This window comes from Symphodus melops, assembly GCF_947650265.1.
Source record: "Symphodus melops genome assembly, chromosome: 13".
In the NCBI taxonomy this organism is placed as follows: domain Eukaryota; kingdom Metazoa; phylum Chordata; class Actinopteri; order Labriformes; family Labridae; genus Symphodus; species Symphodus melops.
In genome coordinates this window covers 1092417-1112207 of record NC_136703.1, presented here as the reverse complement: position 1 = coordinate 1112207, position 19791 = coordinate 1092417, and the positions used below count along the sequence as shown (strand labels likewise).

Sequence of the window (19791 nt, the reverse complement as noted above, 5' to 3'; positions counted from 1 at the left end):
TAGGCTGAGACAACAGTCAGAGACCTGTCCCATACCTGAAGGTGGATGCGACCCTCTCGTTCACTGGGGTGAACTCCAACACATGGCGGCTGAGCTGTGGGGCAATAAGCAAGATACACCAGCCTGCCTCCTCTCACCGTGAGCAACTCCAGAGAAGTGAAGAATCCAGCCCCTCTCGAGGAGCTGGGTTCCAGAGCCCAAGCTCGACTATATCTACCCAGTACCTCTAGACCTCCCGCACAACAGCACTTTACATGTCCCAACCGAAAAAGAAGATTTACTTTATTGAAATTAGGTCTTTACACTCTGAGTGAGGGAGCTGCCCTCGGCACTCCTGAGCTGGTTGGATGGGGGGGTTAAGTGTCTTGCCCAAGAACACATCCAACATGTTTCTTGCTGGACCTGGGGACTGAACCATCGACCTTGCAATTGAGAGATGACTACTCTACTTACTGAGCCACAGCCGCCCCACAGGGCCATACCGCCCCACAAGGCGGCAGATACTGTGGATCAGGTCACTGAGGCCCCTGCCTTCAACCGCAGCCCGATTCAGACTGCACCCGACTCCTATGGACTCCTCTGTGGATGGTGGCTCCACAGGAGGACGCGCCCATGTTGTCCGTTCAGGCTGAGCCTGGCCGAGCCCTACGGGATAAAGTCCTGGGCCCAGGCATGGCTCGAGGGTGGGGCCTCGGCTGTGCCATACTGGGCGGCGTCATGGTCCCTGTTTTTCTGTTATTCATAGGGATACTTTGAACCTCTTTTTGTCTCACCCGTCACCTAGAACCTGATTGCCTTGGGAGGCCCTATTGGGGGCATAAAGCCCCCGACCACATATCCCAGGATCAGCTCGAGTACGTCGTTCCAAAAAATAGACCCAAATGCTGACTAATCTAGACTTGATCCTGCCGTGGCACGGGGAAGATGTGCTTTGATAGGTCTATGTAGCTTTAATCAATCATCACTCAAAGAATGTTAGAATCAGGTATCAGTACCTTTACTGTCTGGACGATCAGATGTTTCCTGTCCTGAAACAGAAACATGCAACATCTTTTAAATCACACAGAACATTTAGTTCATTGGACATGTTGAAACTATGAAGACAAACATGAAGAAGGTATTTATTAGATGTAGTAAGTTAGAGGAAACATTTACCGTGTTGATGGCCGACAATAGCGTTCATATAAAAATTTCCATGTATAGGAGCAGTGAACTGAGGCGATATGATGATGCTTCCATTCTGGGCGGTGGCCATACTACCTCCAGCTTCCCCACAAGTTTCGGCTGATTGAGACATTATGTAGAAAAAACCATTCCTTGAAAAAAACAAGCAAACATGTTAATTTCTGCAATAAAAAACTGCATTCAAAAAACATAGAAATGTAAATGCATCCGAAGCTGGAAAATGAAAGGAAGTGGAAAGGATCAGAATATGTTAAGGCCAGGTTCAGCCTTCAACACTGACAGCATTTTATAATGTTAATATAGACTGGTATAGTAATGACGTATTTTTGTAGGCCAACCTGAAAAAATGGCGCCAGTGGTTTCTTCGAAAATCCGCCTATGGGATTTTTGCATTGGATTTTGGCTCATTGCAGAAAATAAGCTCTGTGTCAAACACACGTTTCTGATGCTGTTTTGTTCAGCTGGATAATCTTTACAGATAAATATCATTTATATGAAGTTTGAAGAGTTAATGCAGCCCAGAGAAGTAAAAAGCTAACGTTATGCTCTAGCGAACTACACCGCGGTCGGTTTGTAATGACGTCACGACCGTTATGCTTCATCGATCTAATCATCGGATTTGACAAGCCAGTGAAACGTTAGCTTAATAAGTTGTCTATTAACCTAATATTTGTAGGAACACTGAAAACATGACTAGAGGCTGTAGAGTTCCCGGCGTGATGACGTTTAATGTCTCCATGACAACCACTGTAGTTTCAGTTAGCTACTTGTTAGCACCGCCGTTTAAAGTTTGCGTAAAAACTTTAAAATTCACAAGTGGGGTCTTAGCTAACGTAGTTTATCTCGTCTAACAAAACATCAACATCTCTTCAGCTTGTGTTAACCACAGACCTTATTTCAGGCGTCTAACCACAAACACATTCATAATCCCCATTGACTTTTAGAGTTAAGAACCTATGGTGCTAAAATGCTAACTCACTTCCTGGTTTTAGGACTCAAAACTACACCAGTCTATTATTTGAATGTTTCCATTAATAAGTTATAATGTGACTAATCATGGCATTACAATACAGTAATCATGACTCAGTAGTAAGAGACTTTTCATTTAAAAAATTCAACAGAGGATGAGACAGGAGAGAGACATGAAGAGGTAGAAGGGACAGAGATAGGAGAAGAGGAGAGAGAAAGAGCAGGAGAAGGAACCAGACCAGGACCTAGCTACATACAAAGACCAGGACCCAGCTACATACAAAGACCAGGACACAGCTACATACAAAGACCACGACCAAGCTACATTCAAAGACCAGGACCCAGCTACATACAAAGACCAGGACCCAGCTACATACAAAGACCAGGACCCTATACATACAAAGCCCAGAGTCTCTCTCTCTCTCACTCACCATAGCCTACTGTATACCAAACGCTGAATATAAAGTTAGAGATCATCTTAGTTGTTTATTGTAAGGCATCAACACCACACACACACACACACACACACTCAAATACTTTAGTTATAATTTTACATATATTTATTTTACGATTGAAGCAACACACTCATACAAAGACACACAAAACAATTTTGCCTAAAATAAATGTTTTTCGAACGTTGACCTCGATATTTCAAAAATCCTGGCTACGGCCCTGCTTGGGAGCTGCTTGTATTTTTCCCTCTCTCTCTCTCTCTCTCTCCCTCTCTCTCTCTTTTTTCGTCTTCATGCCTGTAGAGTGTATTTAAGTGAGTTTTATAGAATAAACATTTGATAAAGTGCGTTTTTACATTAGTAATTCACATTATGCATAATTTGACATTATTGTTGGTAGTAAATTAATCTGAAGAGCCAACTGGGAGCCAAAAGAGAATTCCCATAACTGCCGCTGACTCTCTCCCAGCGGTCCTTGGTGTCTATCTGCAACAGTTAATTAACATTACACATGAAGTCATTACAGAAAGTCTATAACACCTGATATCTAAATGAATTTAAAATGGACAAACTAAAGTAATCAAATATAAAGTGCATTTAGTTTGTGAATAAGCTTGTTTACTTGTTTATTAAGCATTTTATAAAGTCATGTTTGACCTTTTTTGTAGTTTCATTTGTGTGAGGTTTCAGTTCTGTTCTGTTTTTCTGGTGTAGCTTGTCTTGTCTTTTCTCCCCCTCCCTCTTCTGTTTTTCTCCCTCCTGCAGGTATGTGAGTGGCAGGGTGTGTGGCTGGCTTCTCCAGGCAGCAGACGAGACACACCTGACTTCTATCTAATCAACCCCTCCATATAAGCCTGGCCTGCACCCAACTACTCTGACACATAATTCCGTATTACTCGGTAGTGGTCACGGTTGCTCTCAGCAAATTGTTTTTTGTAGCCTCTCATGGTTGTTGAGCTTTTGGTGTTTTTGTGACTTTATGGACTGACCGTGTTTCTTTTTATCTCTAGTTTTCCTGCTTGAGCTCAACTCGTCGGAGTCTCCTGACTTCCGGATCTTCCAGCCAGCTCCCTGCCCTCACTGCCTGCTCTCTTTTGTTTTTTCCTCCCTTGGAACATTAAATATCTTTTTGTTTAAACTATTTTGGTTCTTGCTTGTCTCTGCATTTTGGGGTCCGTCAAACGAAAACGTGACAATTTGTGACTTTTGTTTTTGTTCATGATGATTTTGAACAAAGCTGAGACTTGACTTTTATGATCTTTATCTGTTATTATAAAATGACGCGAGTGACGTGAGTGCTGAACTCACCTGAAGGAGCGGTCTTCGATAACCCCGTGTTCACCTGTGGGACACACCGTTAGAGTTCGTCAGTTAGCCTGGGGTCTGGACCACGAAGCAGGATTTACGGTCAGCGAGGTCACTTCAGGGTTAACTTTAGGTTTAAAGTCCTTCGAGGATCGTTCACTTCTTTCCTGCCTGTGTATCACAGTGGGTGTGGACTGTAGCTGTTTCCGTTCTACGTTTGTGAAGCTTTTTTACGGCCCTCATGGGCGCTGTCATCTTGGAATTTTGCAACCAGAGTCTGCGCAGTAGGGTCCGGCGGGAGGAGCCCTGGCAACACGCCCCGCCCACTTTGCGTACCGCTCTGATAGCTTACGCAGCCCAGCTACGCCAAGAACTTAAGAATCTTTACAGAGAGAAATTCATCTACCGACCATAAACGTGAGTACAAAACCACCATATATTTCATGTCAAATAACCAAACGTAGTTCATTCAGAAATTAAGAAAATCACACTTTTTATATTAATTATTGAATTTAAACGTTTTTTCGTGTCCTGTATGTCTTGTTTATTGCTACTGGATGCCTTGAACTTCCCTCAGGATCTATCTATCCATCTATCTATCTATCGATCTATCTATCTGTCTATATATCTTCTTTAACTCTGTGGGTTATTAAACCTTTTATTTTTGGCAAAAAACGAACTAAAACTATTTTAGCTAAGTTAGCAACATAAGCTGTGTACAGATCTAACATATGCTGGTGAAAATATGTTATATGATAGAAAGTAGTGGTGCACATAGTACTTAAGTTATATCTGCTGTCAGTAGTTACTTCAGTTTTATGTACATTTACAGAGTATATGTGTTTCTGTGCATAACTGTGGAGTTGGTAAATGAATCTGTTTCATTAAGGTTTCTGCTTGTATGGACATTTTCTCTGGTTCTTTTCCTTGTCTAAGATGTTTATCTCATTGTTTTTTTATTATCATCATTTTAGACACAAGGAAGAAGAAAGATGGCTGATAGATACCCCTGCCAGCTCACCTGATGGTCTCCCTTACTTTGTTCTCCTCTGGGTGAACACCTTTGGACTGTGGAAGGAAGAGAGCATGCAAACTCCTCACAGAGAGACTCCTGTCAGACAGGGATTCAAACCAGTAACCTCCTCACTTTTATAACTGAACCATCATTCACACTATGTGTTATAAATCAAATAAAGTATTTATTGATTTAAACCTTTTCTCTCCTGTTTTAAGCTGTATAAACATAGAACGTCTCATGTTCTTGTAGGGCAATCACAGAAGTCACAGCTGGGAAACAAATAGCTTTAAAAGTACTTGAACACTCGAGTGCTGAACATTTAATGCAGGTTAGTGTTAAAGACAGCATGCACATAAAGACAGTAGAGTGGTATGATACAGACACGACTGAGAAGGCAATTACATTATTATATTTTACTCAATCACATGAAATGTAACACTAGTCTTGTAACTTTAACAAATACAGGTTGTGCTTAAAAACATAGTGTGGTATTTTAAGCTACTTTCTTTCACTTGATTGTTCAGTTAGATGGATGTAGTATTTAAGGTTTTTGTGGGTTATACAGGTTTGAAAGAGGCAAATGAATGCACAGTATTTTAAAGTTAAAGCAGATTAATCTAAAAATAACAAAAACAAAATGTGGCTTATAAGAAAAACCTCTGTATTAAACAGCCTCTCTTTTCTTCCGTTCATGTTTTGAATGAATTGTCAAACATTGCTCAGGACGTGCGAGCTGCGTCCTCTGTGGCTCAGGTGTTTCACATCAGACCGCCGTCCAGTGTAAGATCAGACCAAACGCCCTGGTAAGAGAAGCAGTGGTCAGGTCCTCCAATCCTCCGAGGACGAGCTGGAAGAGAGAGAGAGAGAGAGAGAGAGCACATGAGAAAAAGGAAATCCTCAGTTTAATGTATAATATGTTGGTGAAAACAGGGAAATACCTATTAAAAGACATAAAATCTTCATTAATGATTATAGATGCAAAATAAAAAACATTGATATATAATTTTGGGAGAAACGTGATCTTTATGCCTTCTTTTATTGAGCCTGTCTGTCTCCTAACCACCATCACAAGCAGCCTGTTTTGTAGTCTGTCAGGTTTTGTCAAGTTATAACACAATTTATTAATAAGCGTCATTAAATGTACAACATGATCAACATGTGATTATTGGATTGGTAGTGTGTGTGTAAACTCATGCTGAATATTTGACAGGTTTAAACAGCGTGATGCTTGGTTAATATTATATTACACCACCGCTGATTGTTTGTGCTCATGTGTCTGTCAGTCTCTTAAATCAGACAGAAGTTAAATCAGAGCTTACTTTAGTTTTATCCTGATATCTAGAGAAATATTCTCCCTCATTATACAGTATTATAAATATCAGCCTGCATGGTGACATGTTAATCTCTGTATAACACACTCTTTACACAGACTGTAAACATGTACACATCAGTAATTATACAGGACAGATTTATAGTATTTAGCTTTGTCTTTGTCCTTGATACTTTTTTAAAAACCTTACCAGACCTATTTATTATTTACTGAAACATAACTGTACAGTCAATGAACAGCATCTATGAGCTGATTTTAATTACCATGTTTTGGTTTTAAATACAATTCCACTCACAACAACGATATAACAATATCAAGAAACACAGTATGTCAGTTATTAGGTTTGCTCATGTTAAAAAGTAAAATAAATAGATAAATCATACCTGATAACTAACCTAGCTTAGACTGCTAATATGTTAGCTCGCTCGATAGCGCTTTAAGCAATGACACATAAATCAAACTTTATTACTTACTGTAAAAACTGCAAAGCTCCCTTAGAGTTCACAGGTCCGTGACATTAGTTTACTGCAGAAAAAACAGCTTTCACCAGCTCAAAAAAGACGAAAAAACTGAACAGAAAAGCTCCATGTCGTCCCGGCTTCACTTCACGACGTAACTGCTTATTTACAAAGAGCGCTACGCAAGATCCGCGGCTGTCAATCATCGCCATGTATGACGTCAAATCCCGTTTTTTAACCTCAAATAACTTATTTAAAACAAACTTCACAGAAAAATGAGCACTTGAACACCATGTAGGGTGATATTATCTAATGATCACAGCAGAGTTTTGGTCTGGAAAAAAATTATGTGACGAGTATTTTAACTTAACAGTTTGACCCAAGTCCCGTCTGTTATCATTGAGGAGGCGGGGTTTATGACCTATACTGCAGCCAGTCAGTAGGGGGCGATCTAAAAAAAAAAGCTTCACTTCACAGGGGACCTTGTCCCGTCCATTATTTTTACAGTCTATGGTGTATCATCACGGCAACTGAAGCACGTCAAACCGGTTCCAGAGAAGGTAAATCTCCGCCCACTGACCAATCAGATCTTTAATCGTGGAGTCGATGGAGGGTGTGTGTGTGTGTGTGTGTGTGTGTGTGTGTGTAAATAAAACTTGACTTCCCCATTGCAGCTACAGGGTGTTTCCGGTGTTCGTGTATTTCCACAGTGAGCTCACCATAAAAGGACAGTTTGACTGCACACAGTTTACTCTCAATCTGTTTTCAAATGTTCTCAAACTTTGAAAACCTCTGAGCCGTCTTTCTATCGTCCTCCGTGTTTACCGCCATTATTCACATGTTCTTCTTCTGTGAGCTACATGACCACTGGTGCCATCAGCCCTTCCTGTAGTGAACTAAAGAACACATGAGTTTTACCCACAGGTATTTGATCCTTAGATCCTTGGATGTATAAGTTACTAATCTTGGCATTATAATATAGTAATCATGACTCAGTAATATACTGAGACTTTTCATTTTAAAAATGAGACAGTAGAGAGAGATGAAGAAGTTGAAGGGAGAGATAGATACTTTATTGATCCAGAGGGAAATTCAAGTCATCCAGTAGCAGTATACAGACAGGCAGGACACAAGACATTAGTTACCATATATATACATTTATTTAGAGAGACAGGAGGAGAGGAGAGAGAAAGAAAGAGCAGGAGAAGGAACCAGACATGGAACCAGCTACATACAGTAGAAAGACCAGGACCCAGATACATGCAGTAGAAAGACCAGGACCCAGATACATACAAAGACCAGGACCCAGATACATGCAGTAGAAAGACCAGGACCCAGATACATACAAAGACCAGGACCCAGATACATGCAGTAGAAAGACCAGGACCCAGCTACATACTGTTATGGAAAATTTTACTCCATGTGTACTACGAAGGTCTCATAGAATCTGTCATATGAAATGTATCTGAAATGTCTTAGAATACTACATTCACAGCATATTGGGTGTTTTGTTTCCCATCATTTTGTTCCCTTTATTCTGTTTCTCACACTCTGTACATGTGGGAAGAGTCACCCAGGCTCTTCCTCACTGGACTCCATCTCCTTCTCAGCCTTGGGAGATGGTAAATAGTCATGTAGTGTCTTTTCTCACACTAGGGGATAGATGGTGCCCTGCCAGGTGGGCAGTGTCTCTATGTGGCGTGATGGGGGAGTGATCTGTGTAATGTGATGGAAATGTATAAGTTTTTATGTTTGCCTTTTCTCGGGGCCTCTTTCTCTCCTCACCGTGTGAGAGAGGGGTCTTCGAACGCTTATCTTGCCTTCGAATAAATGTTCATTGAGACCAGATCGATCTTGGGGTTCCTTTTTAAATAGATCTTCTCACTCTTTATTTTCACTCTTTGGTAATGGAAAAAATTCCACAACAATTTGGCGTTGTCGGCAGGATCCAGCGAGCTGCTACACGAGGGGAACGGGAGAACGGTGCTTGGCCAGCCTGAGGAAAGAAAAACTCAGTCCACCTGTTTGAACAGGGGAGCCGGAATCTCGTTTCCTGCGTCTACGGCCGCCTGGATCCAACGGACTTGATCCGAGAGAATACTGGGTGAGATACTATTCAAATCATAATTATGGACTTTCTGGGAAAGGGAAGACGGGTGTTTTTATGATTTCAAGCACTATAAAGAGAGAAAATCAGGGACTTTCCAAGGAAAAATCAGTGCTCTTATGATTTCAAGCACAATAAAATCTGAAATCCGGAGATTTTCCAGGGGGAAAATTGAGTGTTCTTATGATTTACATGCACTATAAAGAATAGAAATCAGGGATTTTTCTTGGAGACTCAGTGTTCTTATGATTTCGAGCACTAAAAAATAGAAAAGGAATCAGACTTCCCAGTGGGAAATTCAAGGTGCTCTTAGTATTTCAAACTTTATGAAGCTAGGAGCTCTGGATTTTCTCCGGGGGACTCAGTGCTCTTATGATTTCGAGCACTATAAAAGTGAAGAATCAGGGGACTTTCCAGGGATGTTCAAAGGGTGAGAATATTCTCGTGGCAAGTCGGTGCCCTTAGCATTTCGGCACTATAAAGTTAGGAAAGCCAGCAAGAGACGTCTTGACTGTAACATGGGGTCCGGATCCACTAAGTGTCAAGGGCCTTTCCCCGACAGTCCATTGTGTAATATTATGATATAAAAGATAAAAGAAAAAGAGAAAACAGGAAAAAAGGGAAAAAACAAACAACACAAAAAAAACAAATACGGTGAAAAATGTTTCGAATGTCTGAATGAGTGGATGATTGAATATGGATTTCCAGAATGAGTTTCGTTGAACTTAAATCAGTTATAATAATAATAATAATAATAATAATAATAATAATAATAATAATAATATAAATAAAGACAGTATGAATAAAAGAAAAAGGTAAAGATGAAAGTTAAGGATTTGAAAAGATATGGGAGTCATAGCAAATGCATGACAATGTGGAAGATTGCAGTGAGACTCTCGCTGCAAAAGAGAGAGAGGAAAAAAGGTCATGTAAAAGATGGCAGAGGGAAGAGTTTAAGGTGGAGATGTAACTGGAAGAAAAAACCAGTTCAGCCCACCTCCATATAGGTCTAGTGATACCTCACGCCTGTCTCCTTATATGCCCCATTGCAGGCACCATTGCAGGCCCTCAGGGTGACGGACTTGGACCTGGACTCCGACCCTCCCATGCCGCCGTCCCTGCCACCACTGGAACCAGACCAGCCGGAACCAGACGACCAGCCTCCTCCCCGTGATCAACAGGGCCCAGCTGACGGTTCTCCAACATCGCAACGTTATGACAGCCCTAACATTGCCAGCTCCAGACCAAAGAGCAAAGCATCCGGATTGGGATAACACAGACACTGGAATACAAAGCTGCTGTTGCTACTCTGACCCGAGACCTGAGAGACGGATTCTTCAGAAACACTGATACCGGCGCTATCAGGAGTGTTATGCAGCCCGGAGAAGCAAGCTGCTGATTTCCTGCATTGCCTGACGGAAGCCTTTAACCGTCACTCAGGCCTCCTCTGCAACCACACTATGGATTATGGATGTTGCAAGGCAGACATGGCGTCATGGTGTACGGTATGGAGAGCTCCAAAGACACGTCTTACACGCTCAGGACGCTCAGGTGGTGAATGAGCAAGAAGGGAGCAGAAAAGAAAAGAGAGACACTGTTGCATAAGCTGCTGCCCGTTTCCAGGGCCTGTCCCAAAGACACGGATGCGAAGGGGGCCGAGCCCTTGACTGACATTCTGACGTGTACCATTACTGCTGGCAACCTGACCGTCGAAGGGACGATTGCCCGCAGCGAGGAGGAGCTGAAGGAGGAGCCACCGGTGGGGACGGACGGGAGGTTGGGACTCCAGGTGCAGACGTCAACCCGGTTGCTGAGGGTCCTGCCCAGGGGCGTGAGATACCACACACACACACACACTGCTATACTCTGTTGAAACGGCGCCTGCTTCTACTGATTCACATAGGTTACACACACAGGAGGCATTAACACACTTAGAGTTACAAACACAACCCCTGCCAGAAATGTGTTTATTCACTTATGTTATAGGAACTTTTGTTTATTTACTTATTTTGGGTATTTATGTTATTTTGATTCTCCCGCATTTCAAAACGAACCTGTGTTTTTACGATAGAAATTTTGGGGAAACTGGTTAAATTTATGGTTGATTTTGAGGCTACTCATTCTGTGATCATAGATCACAGATTTATTTTGTCTACCCCAATTAGATACAGAGGCAGATAGATTTATTCTATATCTGCCTCTGGGGAAACCATTAGAGAAAGGGTTTCTAATCTAAAGATACGTCATTCATTTCTGGTTTCTCATCATGGACCTAATGATGATGATGATCCTGACACGTGTTACAGCTGGACAATGGGCCCATTTGAACTGAAATATATCTGTGAGTTGAGACTACAGTTAGGACAATCGACCCAGCAACTTGTTAAAATGACAAAAGAAAAGTTGCTCCTGACTCAGACTTCAAGCGACTTACTGACTTACACTGTACCTCTCATGCGTCTAACGACTTCGACCATGTTTATGGAAAACGATGGTACAAACAATCCTCTGACAGACGGACTCTAACATTGTTTTGGAGCGCCCACGTGGCTGCTATCTGTGTGTCCTTGATGGAGCCTCAGGAAGGATTGTTTAGAGTTTACAGTTTCTCTCTGCATGTTTCTTCCTGAAGCTGAGCGCTCCTTCCAGCTATTGTTTATATTTTAGCTAACTGTTATTATTTGATGTTTATTTTGTAGAGAGAGAGCACAGTCTACTGAATTAAATTCCCTGGGTGTTAAACATACCTGACCAATAAAAATTGATTCTGATTTTGATTAAAACAAGCCCCATCTCAGTCGCCACCTGCCTCGGGTCTTCCTGACCCCTCCTGTCCTGTTGTGTAAACTGTGGACGAAAAGGGAGGATTTCTCTCTTCTGTCTTGTTATAAATGCGTGGTGATAAACTCCGCTCGGTGGCCTACTTTTCATCCAAACTTGACCCTGTGGAACTTCCTGGTTTTGTTTTTTTAGCAGCTGAAGAAGCTGTTTAAGCTTCACGTGACATTTTTGGCTTCGATCTTACAGTCCTTGTTTCTCGTAATGTTTATTATTTTGCTTGATCCAAATGCATGACACTTGTCTGCGCTATGCCACCATCTTGCTTGGCCTCCCCAATGTCACTATCAGGTCTGCACACCTCGTGCTGACCTCTCTGACCGACCGCTGATTAACCCTGACCTAATCCTGTTCATTGATGGTTTCTCCTCCTGCTCTGACATTGGACTGAAGAGGGTAGGATACACTGTCTGCTCTAAAAACAATGTGTGGGCCTCTGGCTCACTGTCATCTTATTACTCTGCACAAACAGCAGAACTAGTGGCTTCAACTGAGGCCTGCAAATTAGCATCTAAAGCGGTCATGATCTACACTAACTCCCTTATCCCTTCGGAGTAGTTCATGACGTTTGAAGCTCTATGGAAACATCGCTCTTCTCTGAAATCTGACTGTAAACATATTTTAAACTGTGGTTTGCATGTTTTTCCATGTGTGTCGAAGCATTTTCAACTAAACATGTTGACAGAAGTGCCGTCGCAAAAGCTCTTTTTGACAGAGATCATTCTAAGGTGGGACATACCTAAACCTAAACTCCAGTGATAATGGCATCCATTTTACTAAGAAAGCCCGAACAAGAAGTAAGTGCTCTGTAGGGGTTCAAGCTAAAAACACTCTGTGCCTCCCATCTACAGTCAGGTGGCGCTGTGAGCATGAAAATGGCACTTTAAAAGCAGATTGGCTGAATGTTGTGAAGACACCAAGATACCCTGGACAAAAGCACTTCTGCTTGTTCTCATGTAAAGGCGTACACGCACACGTGCACGCACCTCACTTAACTTTTATGAAATGTTGTTTGAACATCTAGATAACACTGGAGGGGAAACCAGCACAAAACTAACTCCACAAAACTAACTAACATCTGCTGCTTTATTAGAACGTAGCATGTTGAAATATTGCAAAAGTCTGTCACGGTCCCTTTCTGTCTCCACCAGGCGGTGAAAGCTGCACTACCCGTTCCAGCGGCCTCTGGACCGCTCTACACCTTCTGGCCAGGACAGTGGGTTGCTGTGAAGGACCACAGGCACCGCCACTGAAAGTCCAAGCGCCGGTTAGGTCCGAACCAGGTTCTGCTGACCCACACCGTTTGAAGGTCGCAGAGATGGCCACGTGGATTCACGCCAGCCACTGCCGCCTCTTCACTGGAGAGCCCAGTAGCTGCCCCTAATCCAGCCCATAATTACTCTGAGGTGCTCAGAGCGTTCCTGCGTGGCCACCATTGGAGCTGTTGCCTTTACCATCTTGTGCCTCCCCTTGTGGTTGTCCCTTTGGGGAGACCCTGTCCATGCATCTCCCACCAAAGGTGAAAACAGAAAACATTCAGGGGAGCGGCATAGTTTTTGGATTATTGCCCCAAACCACTCCTTCTAACTGCTTGCTGATTCCTTATGACGCCTTAGTACACGTTTCCACTTCCGTTTTCCTACTGTGGAAAAGCAACCACACTCCACACCTTTTCACTGGAAAAGAAATCTGACTCAAACTTTTCACTGGAAAAGAAATCTGACTCAAACTTTTCACTGGAAAAGAAATCAGACTCAGACTGTGAATCTTCCCCCTGGAGGAAGAATGTAACGGAAGTTATTATGTTCTTCGTGATCCTCACACCTTTACTGCACCGACTAATGTTTTTTTTTGTGTTCGATCTCGATCAGTGTACATGTAAAAAAAAAAAAAAAAAAGGTCTCAACCTCTTTGTTAACCCTTCTGTCTGTATTACTTGTCAAGACCCCAAAAGCACATATTTAGGTACCAATGCGGGATGTAATATCCCTCTTAATGACTCCTGCTCTTTCTTTCTTCCTTCTATGATAAATTTGCTGTTTATTGGAATTGTGCTGCTGATTTTGTTTTTTTCTTGTGATAGATAGATAGATAGATAGATAGATAGATAGATAGATAGATAGATAGATAGATAGATAGATAGATAGATAGATAGATAGATAGATAGATAGATAGATAGATAGAGATTTTATTGATCCCAAGGGAAATTCAAGGCATGAATTTTGTCATGGTTTGGTTTTGTTTCTGGTTCTTCTAGTTTCATTCTGTCCTTAGTGTACTTGTCCTCAGTGTTCTTTGTTCCTTGTGTTTCCCGCCTTAGTGATGACCCTGATGTTCCTCACCTGTCTCGTTAGTCTCACCTGTGTCTGATTACCCCGTGTCTATTTAGTCTCTGTGTCTGCCTCAGTTTCTTGTCGGGTCATTGTCGTTGTCAGTGTCTTTCATATGTCGTCATCTCTGGTTGTTCCCTGTGTTTTCGTCTCCTGGTTTTTGGTTTTTGGTTTTTTGAGACGTTTTGGATTTAGTTTTTGGTTTGCCTTTTTGTTAAATAAATTAGTATATTCTGCACATGGGTCCTCCTCCCTGTTTCCTGCCTGCTCGAGCGTGACAAATTTCCCTATGTTATTCCTGCACCAGAGCTCGGGTTCATTACCTAGAGAATCAAACTGTTCAATATCAGCTCCTTTCAATGACTTCCCGTTATTAAGAATTGTAAGAATCCAGCAGCTACAGGGATGATGAAGAATACTATAATCCGTAAATATTGATATGCTGTACCTTTATGAAGTTTTGACTTGAAGTGGTTACACATTGTCATTGTAAGTACGGATGTTTGGTTTACTGTGACTGCACACACATTTAAGAAAATTTCCCAAGTATCATATGGTGTGATTAACATGTAATCAAAAGGGAGGAATGTTATGGAAAATTTTACTCCATGTGTACTACGAAGGTCTCATAGAATCTGTCATATGAAATGTATCTGAAATGTCTTAGAATACTACATTCACAGCATATTGGGTGTTTTGTTTCCCATCAGTTTGTTCCCTTTATTCTGTTTCTCACACTCTGTACATGTGGGAAGAGTCACCCAGGCTCTTTCTCACTGGACTCCATCTCCTTCTCAGCCTTGGGAGATGGTAAATAGTCATGTAGTCTCTTTTCTCACACTAGGGGATAGATGGTGCCCTGCCAGGTGGGCAGTGTCTCTATGTGGCGTGATGGGGGAGTGATCTGTGTAATGTGATGGAAATGTATAAGTTTTTATGTTTGCCTTTTCTCGGGGCCTCTTTCTCTCCTCACCGTGTGAGAGAGGGGTCTTCCAACGCTTATCTTGCCTTCGAATAAATGTTCGTTGAGACCAGATCGATCTTGGGGTTCCTTTTTAAATAGATCTTCTCACTCTTTATTTTCACTCTTTGGTAATGGAAAAAATTCCACAACAATACAAAGACCAGGACCCAGATAGATAGATAGATAGATACTTTATTGATCCCGAGGGAAATTCAAGTCGGAGCTACTGAATGTGCGGCCACTCGCGTCGGCGCACAGGTGAGAAGTGATCTCACCTGATATCATACATAAAGTACAAAGACCAGGACCCAGATATATACAGTAAAAAGACCAGGACCCAGATACATACAAAGACCAGGACCCAGATATATATACAGTAAAAAGACTAGGACCCAGATACATACAAAGACCAGGACCCAGATACATACAGTAAAAAGACTAGGACCCAGATACATATACAGTAAAAAGACTAGGACCCAGATACACACAGTAAAAAGACCAGGACCCAGATACATACAAAGACCAGGACCCAGATACATACAGTAAAAAGACCAGGACCCAGCTACATACAAAGACCAGGACCCAGATATATATACAGTAAAAAGACTAGGACCCAGATATATATACAGTAAAAAGACTAGGACCCAGATACACAGTAAAAAGACCAGGACCCAGATATATATACAGTAAAAAGACCAGGACCCAGATATATATACAGTAAAAAGACCAGGACCCAGATATATATACAGTAAAAAGACTAGGACCCAGATATATATATACAGTAAAAAGACCAGGACCCAGATATATATACAGTAAAAACACTAGGACCCAGCTACATAGAAAGACCAGGACCCAGATACATACAGTAAAAAGACTAGGACCCAGATACATACAGTAAAAATACCAGGAACCAGCTACATACAAAGACCAGGACCCAGATATATATACAGTAAAAAGACCAGGAACCAGCTACATACAAAGACCAGGACCCAGATACATACAGTAAAAAGACCCGGACCCAGCTACATACAAAGACCAGGACCCAGATACATACAGTAAAAAGACCAGGACTCAGCTACATACAGTACAAAGACTCAAAACTCATCTAGAAGATTGATGGCTTCAGGAAGACGAGGCCAAAGGTCAGCTGCCTCGCCTGACCAGTTCAAAACTGGACGCTGCGGCTTTAAAAATGCCCAAAAGCTGGGACGGGGTTGGATGAGATAAAATATGAACTCTATTTCAAAATGAAACCATGATATTGTTTAACTCCTTTGAACTGCTCAGTTCTGGTCTAACTTTCCTTTGATGGAACCTGCAGTGAATTGATCAGGAGCTACTACCACCCAACGTCCCTCCATCATCGGACTGTGTGGACCCCACAACTTTTTTTTTTTTTTTGGCCACCGATGGTCCTGGAGTACCGGTCATTTTGTGATCCAAAGTTTTCTCTGGCAACCTGATGGACATAAAAAATAGGAATTCAAAACAAGAGCTCTATTTAGTGTTAGTTAATCCTCTTCCGCCTGATTATCACCCTTTCATTGGTTCTGGCTCACATTTGGCTCCCTGGAAGTTTACTACATGTGACTGTAAATATGATCTTCAGCATTCATGTGATATAAAACTCACCGCTGGATCTCACTGACACGCCGATCACGAAGCAGCTCCTCCCCTCGGTCCGTCTGCTGGTTGTCACTCAGGTCCAGCTCTTTGAGAGAGGAGGGGCGACAGAGGGCCAAACACTTGTAGCTGTCATCTGTTAGGGAGCAGCATTTCAGGCTGAAAAACAAAGTTAACCGATCAGTAGGGTTGTGCTGTCCCCGGCTGTCAGACGGAGCTAAACCACGGCTCACAGCAGCCTGGTGCACACATATGATGTGGAATCTAAGGGTAAGACTCACCTCAGTTTCTCCAGCTTACAAAGTGGCTCCTTCAAGAAGTCAGAAAGGCGATCGACTCCGGCATCTTTGAGCTGATTGTTCGACAAATCAAGGACTCTGAGGTGGGCGGGGTTTGACTTCAGAGAGGATGCAAGATAACCACAGCCGACTTCTGAAAACTGACAATCAGCCAGCCTGACAGGAAAAACAGTTTTTAGGATTAATAATTTTTATTTTTAATTTATTACTAATTATTATTTTTACTCTGGTGACTGTGAATCTTTTTCAGAAATCCAGTTCTAAAATTATCCCTACGAAGATGTTGTGTAGTCACAATACAATACCTGTCCCTCAATTTCATTAGAACTTTTAAATTAATTGCAGGGGTTAATATCATTTATCTTCCTAAAAAGGTGTTTGGATGAAATGTTGGGAGTGAGGTAACCAGTTTAATTCTACTAACATTTTGCTTAAAGTCTTCTTTCCTTAAATGACACTCTGAACTAAGGCTGAACGATTTTAGGAAAAGATTGAATTGAAATTTTTCTTGCAGAAATTGCGATTTTTATCACGATTTTCTTCAAATCAAGCTTGTGCAATGTTCTCAATGTACAGTAACATTTACAAACATGACAGGAAATGACATCATACCAGTTAAAACGTTAAATGCCAGAACTCTAAATTAATAGACTGAAAACTAAAGTGAAGAATAATTTCATATTTATGAAGAAGAAACACACAGATGGTGTGATGTTCTTGTTTTTAGTGTCAGTTTGACAGAAATCTGGTCAGAAGTGTTGATATATTTTGGGCCTTTGGGGTTGCCGTAGGTGACAACAAGAGAAGCTAACAATGTCTCCATATTTTCTTCTAGCCATACAACTGACACATTTGCCTGTGAGCGTCATTTCATGTTCAGATATTGCATTGTTTCTTTTGAGTATGTTTAATAAAGTTACAACATGAGATAACAATTGACACATTCGCGATGCTAACCGCTAGCATTCCTATTCAAATTCTCATAGCCGTTAGCATCAAGCTAGCTGACTTTTCGGTTGTTTAGTATATTATGAGATGAATAACTTATGTTTGATGTCTGTTTAGTTTTACAGTGCTTCATTTATGAAAGACTGGACAAAGAAACTTCAGCTTCTTCATCGGAGGAACACTGTTAGCTATCTGTCACGCACACACACACGGGCAGAATAGACGGCGTGTGTAAATTAGCTGACAACAGCTCCTGAGTCAGTCCGGAGAAGCACTGCCAAGAACCGTGGCTTTGGCGATCACGTGTTCGCTGGACATTCGTCTCCCTTACATTGTTAACAACAACAACAGGAACCTTTTAGGTCCACTGAGCGGTCCGTCTCGGTACGGTGCGCATTTTGCGGCGTTTCCATAGACTAATCCCGGGAAAGATTCCCAAATAACCGATCGGTACCGTCCCACTTTTTGTGACCCTTCTGTTGGTGTGTCAAGAATGTGGAGCCGACCTGAAAAGGTGGAGCTAAACACTGCAGTCCGCTGATTGGTTGAAAGAATCGTCACTTCCCGTGTTACGTCGGCAAACAAAACCCCGCCGTGTTTAAACCATACAGAGCCGATTGTTTACGTGTGTATTTCAATCTCAATCTTTATTTATATAGCGTCAATTCATAACAGGCGTTATCTCGAGACACTTTACAAAAGCAGGTAAAGGACCTTACTGTTTGTCTGTTAACATTAACAAAAAGAGCAGGTAAGAAGACCATGCTCATTGTTATGTTTACAAAAAGCAGGTGAAGGACCTTACTTATGGCTATATTACAAGAGCCCAGCTTAATCCGTCATAGCGTGGCAAGAAACTTTCACAGGTCTATACTACTCTCAAACCAAAGTACCTTTTTTGAAAAAAAAAAAAGTGGAAGGCTGCGGAAGGCTGAAAAAAGTACCTTTTTTATTTGTCCTTGCCGCACACAGCCTTCTCTGAAACAAAGCTGGATTGAGTTCTTGTAATAAAGAGTCACATGACAGTGACAGAGGAGATGAACTGATGGATGTCTCCAGCGTTGGTTTTGTTTGTGTCGCGTTTTTCTCCTTTGTTGAATTTATTAGTTAGCGGTTAGCTGTTAGCAGCTGCTATCATATGACGCTATTTACATAGTGGCTATCGTCATCCGGTTTATACACCGCCTACCAAATAGGGCACGGGTGGCTGAGGAAATAAAAATGGGATCAGGTTTAATCGAAACCAAACCGTACCATACTGTACCAAACTGTACCGATCCGTATCGGGCTGCTGTGTGGAAACAGGGCTTTAGGAAACACCCCAAAATGCAGATGTATGGAGATGAACCGATCCGAACCGCTCGGTGGAAACAGGGCTTTTTAGTTTTGGGGATCTTTGGTCAAAAAAGGTGCTTTGGTTTGAGTGTAGTATAGACCTGTGAAAGTATTCATGGTGTTCCTGGATGTTCTTACTTGAGCTTCTGGAGTCTGCAGTTTGGACTTTTCAGACCGTCAGAGAGTAGCCTCATTCCATGGTCTTGAAGTTTATTTCCGCTCAGGTCTAGCTCCTCCACACTACAGGACTTCAGTTCGAGAACTGATGAAATAAATGTACAACATGTAGCGGCCAGATTACAGTCTTTCAACCTAAAATAGAAAAAAACAATGTTCAGATGACACAACCAGAGATTTACAGAAGTTGGGTTTCGTGGGGCTCAGTACTTACGAGGCTATCTTTGAGACTTTGAGCACAGGCAGCAGCCTCTGCAGAACGTCATCTGATTTACAGTACTTCTTCAGGTCAAAGAAATCCAAGCCATCGTTGGTCATCAGCAGCAGATAGGCCAGAGCTGACCATAGAGCAGGTGACATTTTATTAACGTCTCCTGACCTCTGGTAGTTCTTGACTTGCTGGACCAGAGACTGGTCCCCCAGCTCATTCAAACAGTGGAACAGATTGATACT

General features: G+C 41.9%; 1 protein-coding gene and 1 long non-coding RNA gene across 4 annotated transcripts in view; one reads left to right on the top strand and one right to left on the bottom strand.

Moving 5' to 3' along the window:
* LOC306833320 (uncharacterized protein) overlaps window positions 1-19791 on the bottom strand; it is a 120733-nt gene that overhangs the window by 66722 nt on the left and 34220 nt on the right. For all 3 annotated transcript variants that reach the window (XM_079358493.1, XM_079358494.1, XM_079358495.1), the window contains exons 10-11: window positions 19300-19473; window positions 16861-17034 (exon numbers count right to left, since the gene is read on the bottom strand). In XM_079358493.1, the coding sequence (XP_079214619.1) occupies window positions 16861-17034; window positions 19300-19473 (348 nt within the window). The remainder of the gene's footprint in view (window positions 1-16860; window positions 17035-19299; window positions 19474-19791) is intronic.
* LOC306834449 lies at window positions 12065-14230 on the top strand. Its single transcript, XR_013780498.1, has 2 exons — window positions 12065-12349; window positions 12380-14230. It is a non-coding gene; the product is annotated as an uncharacterized lncRNA (long non-coding RNA).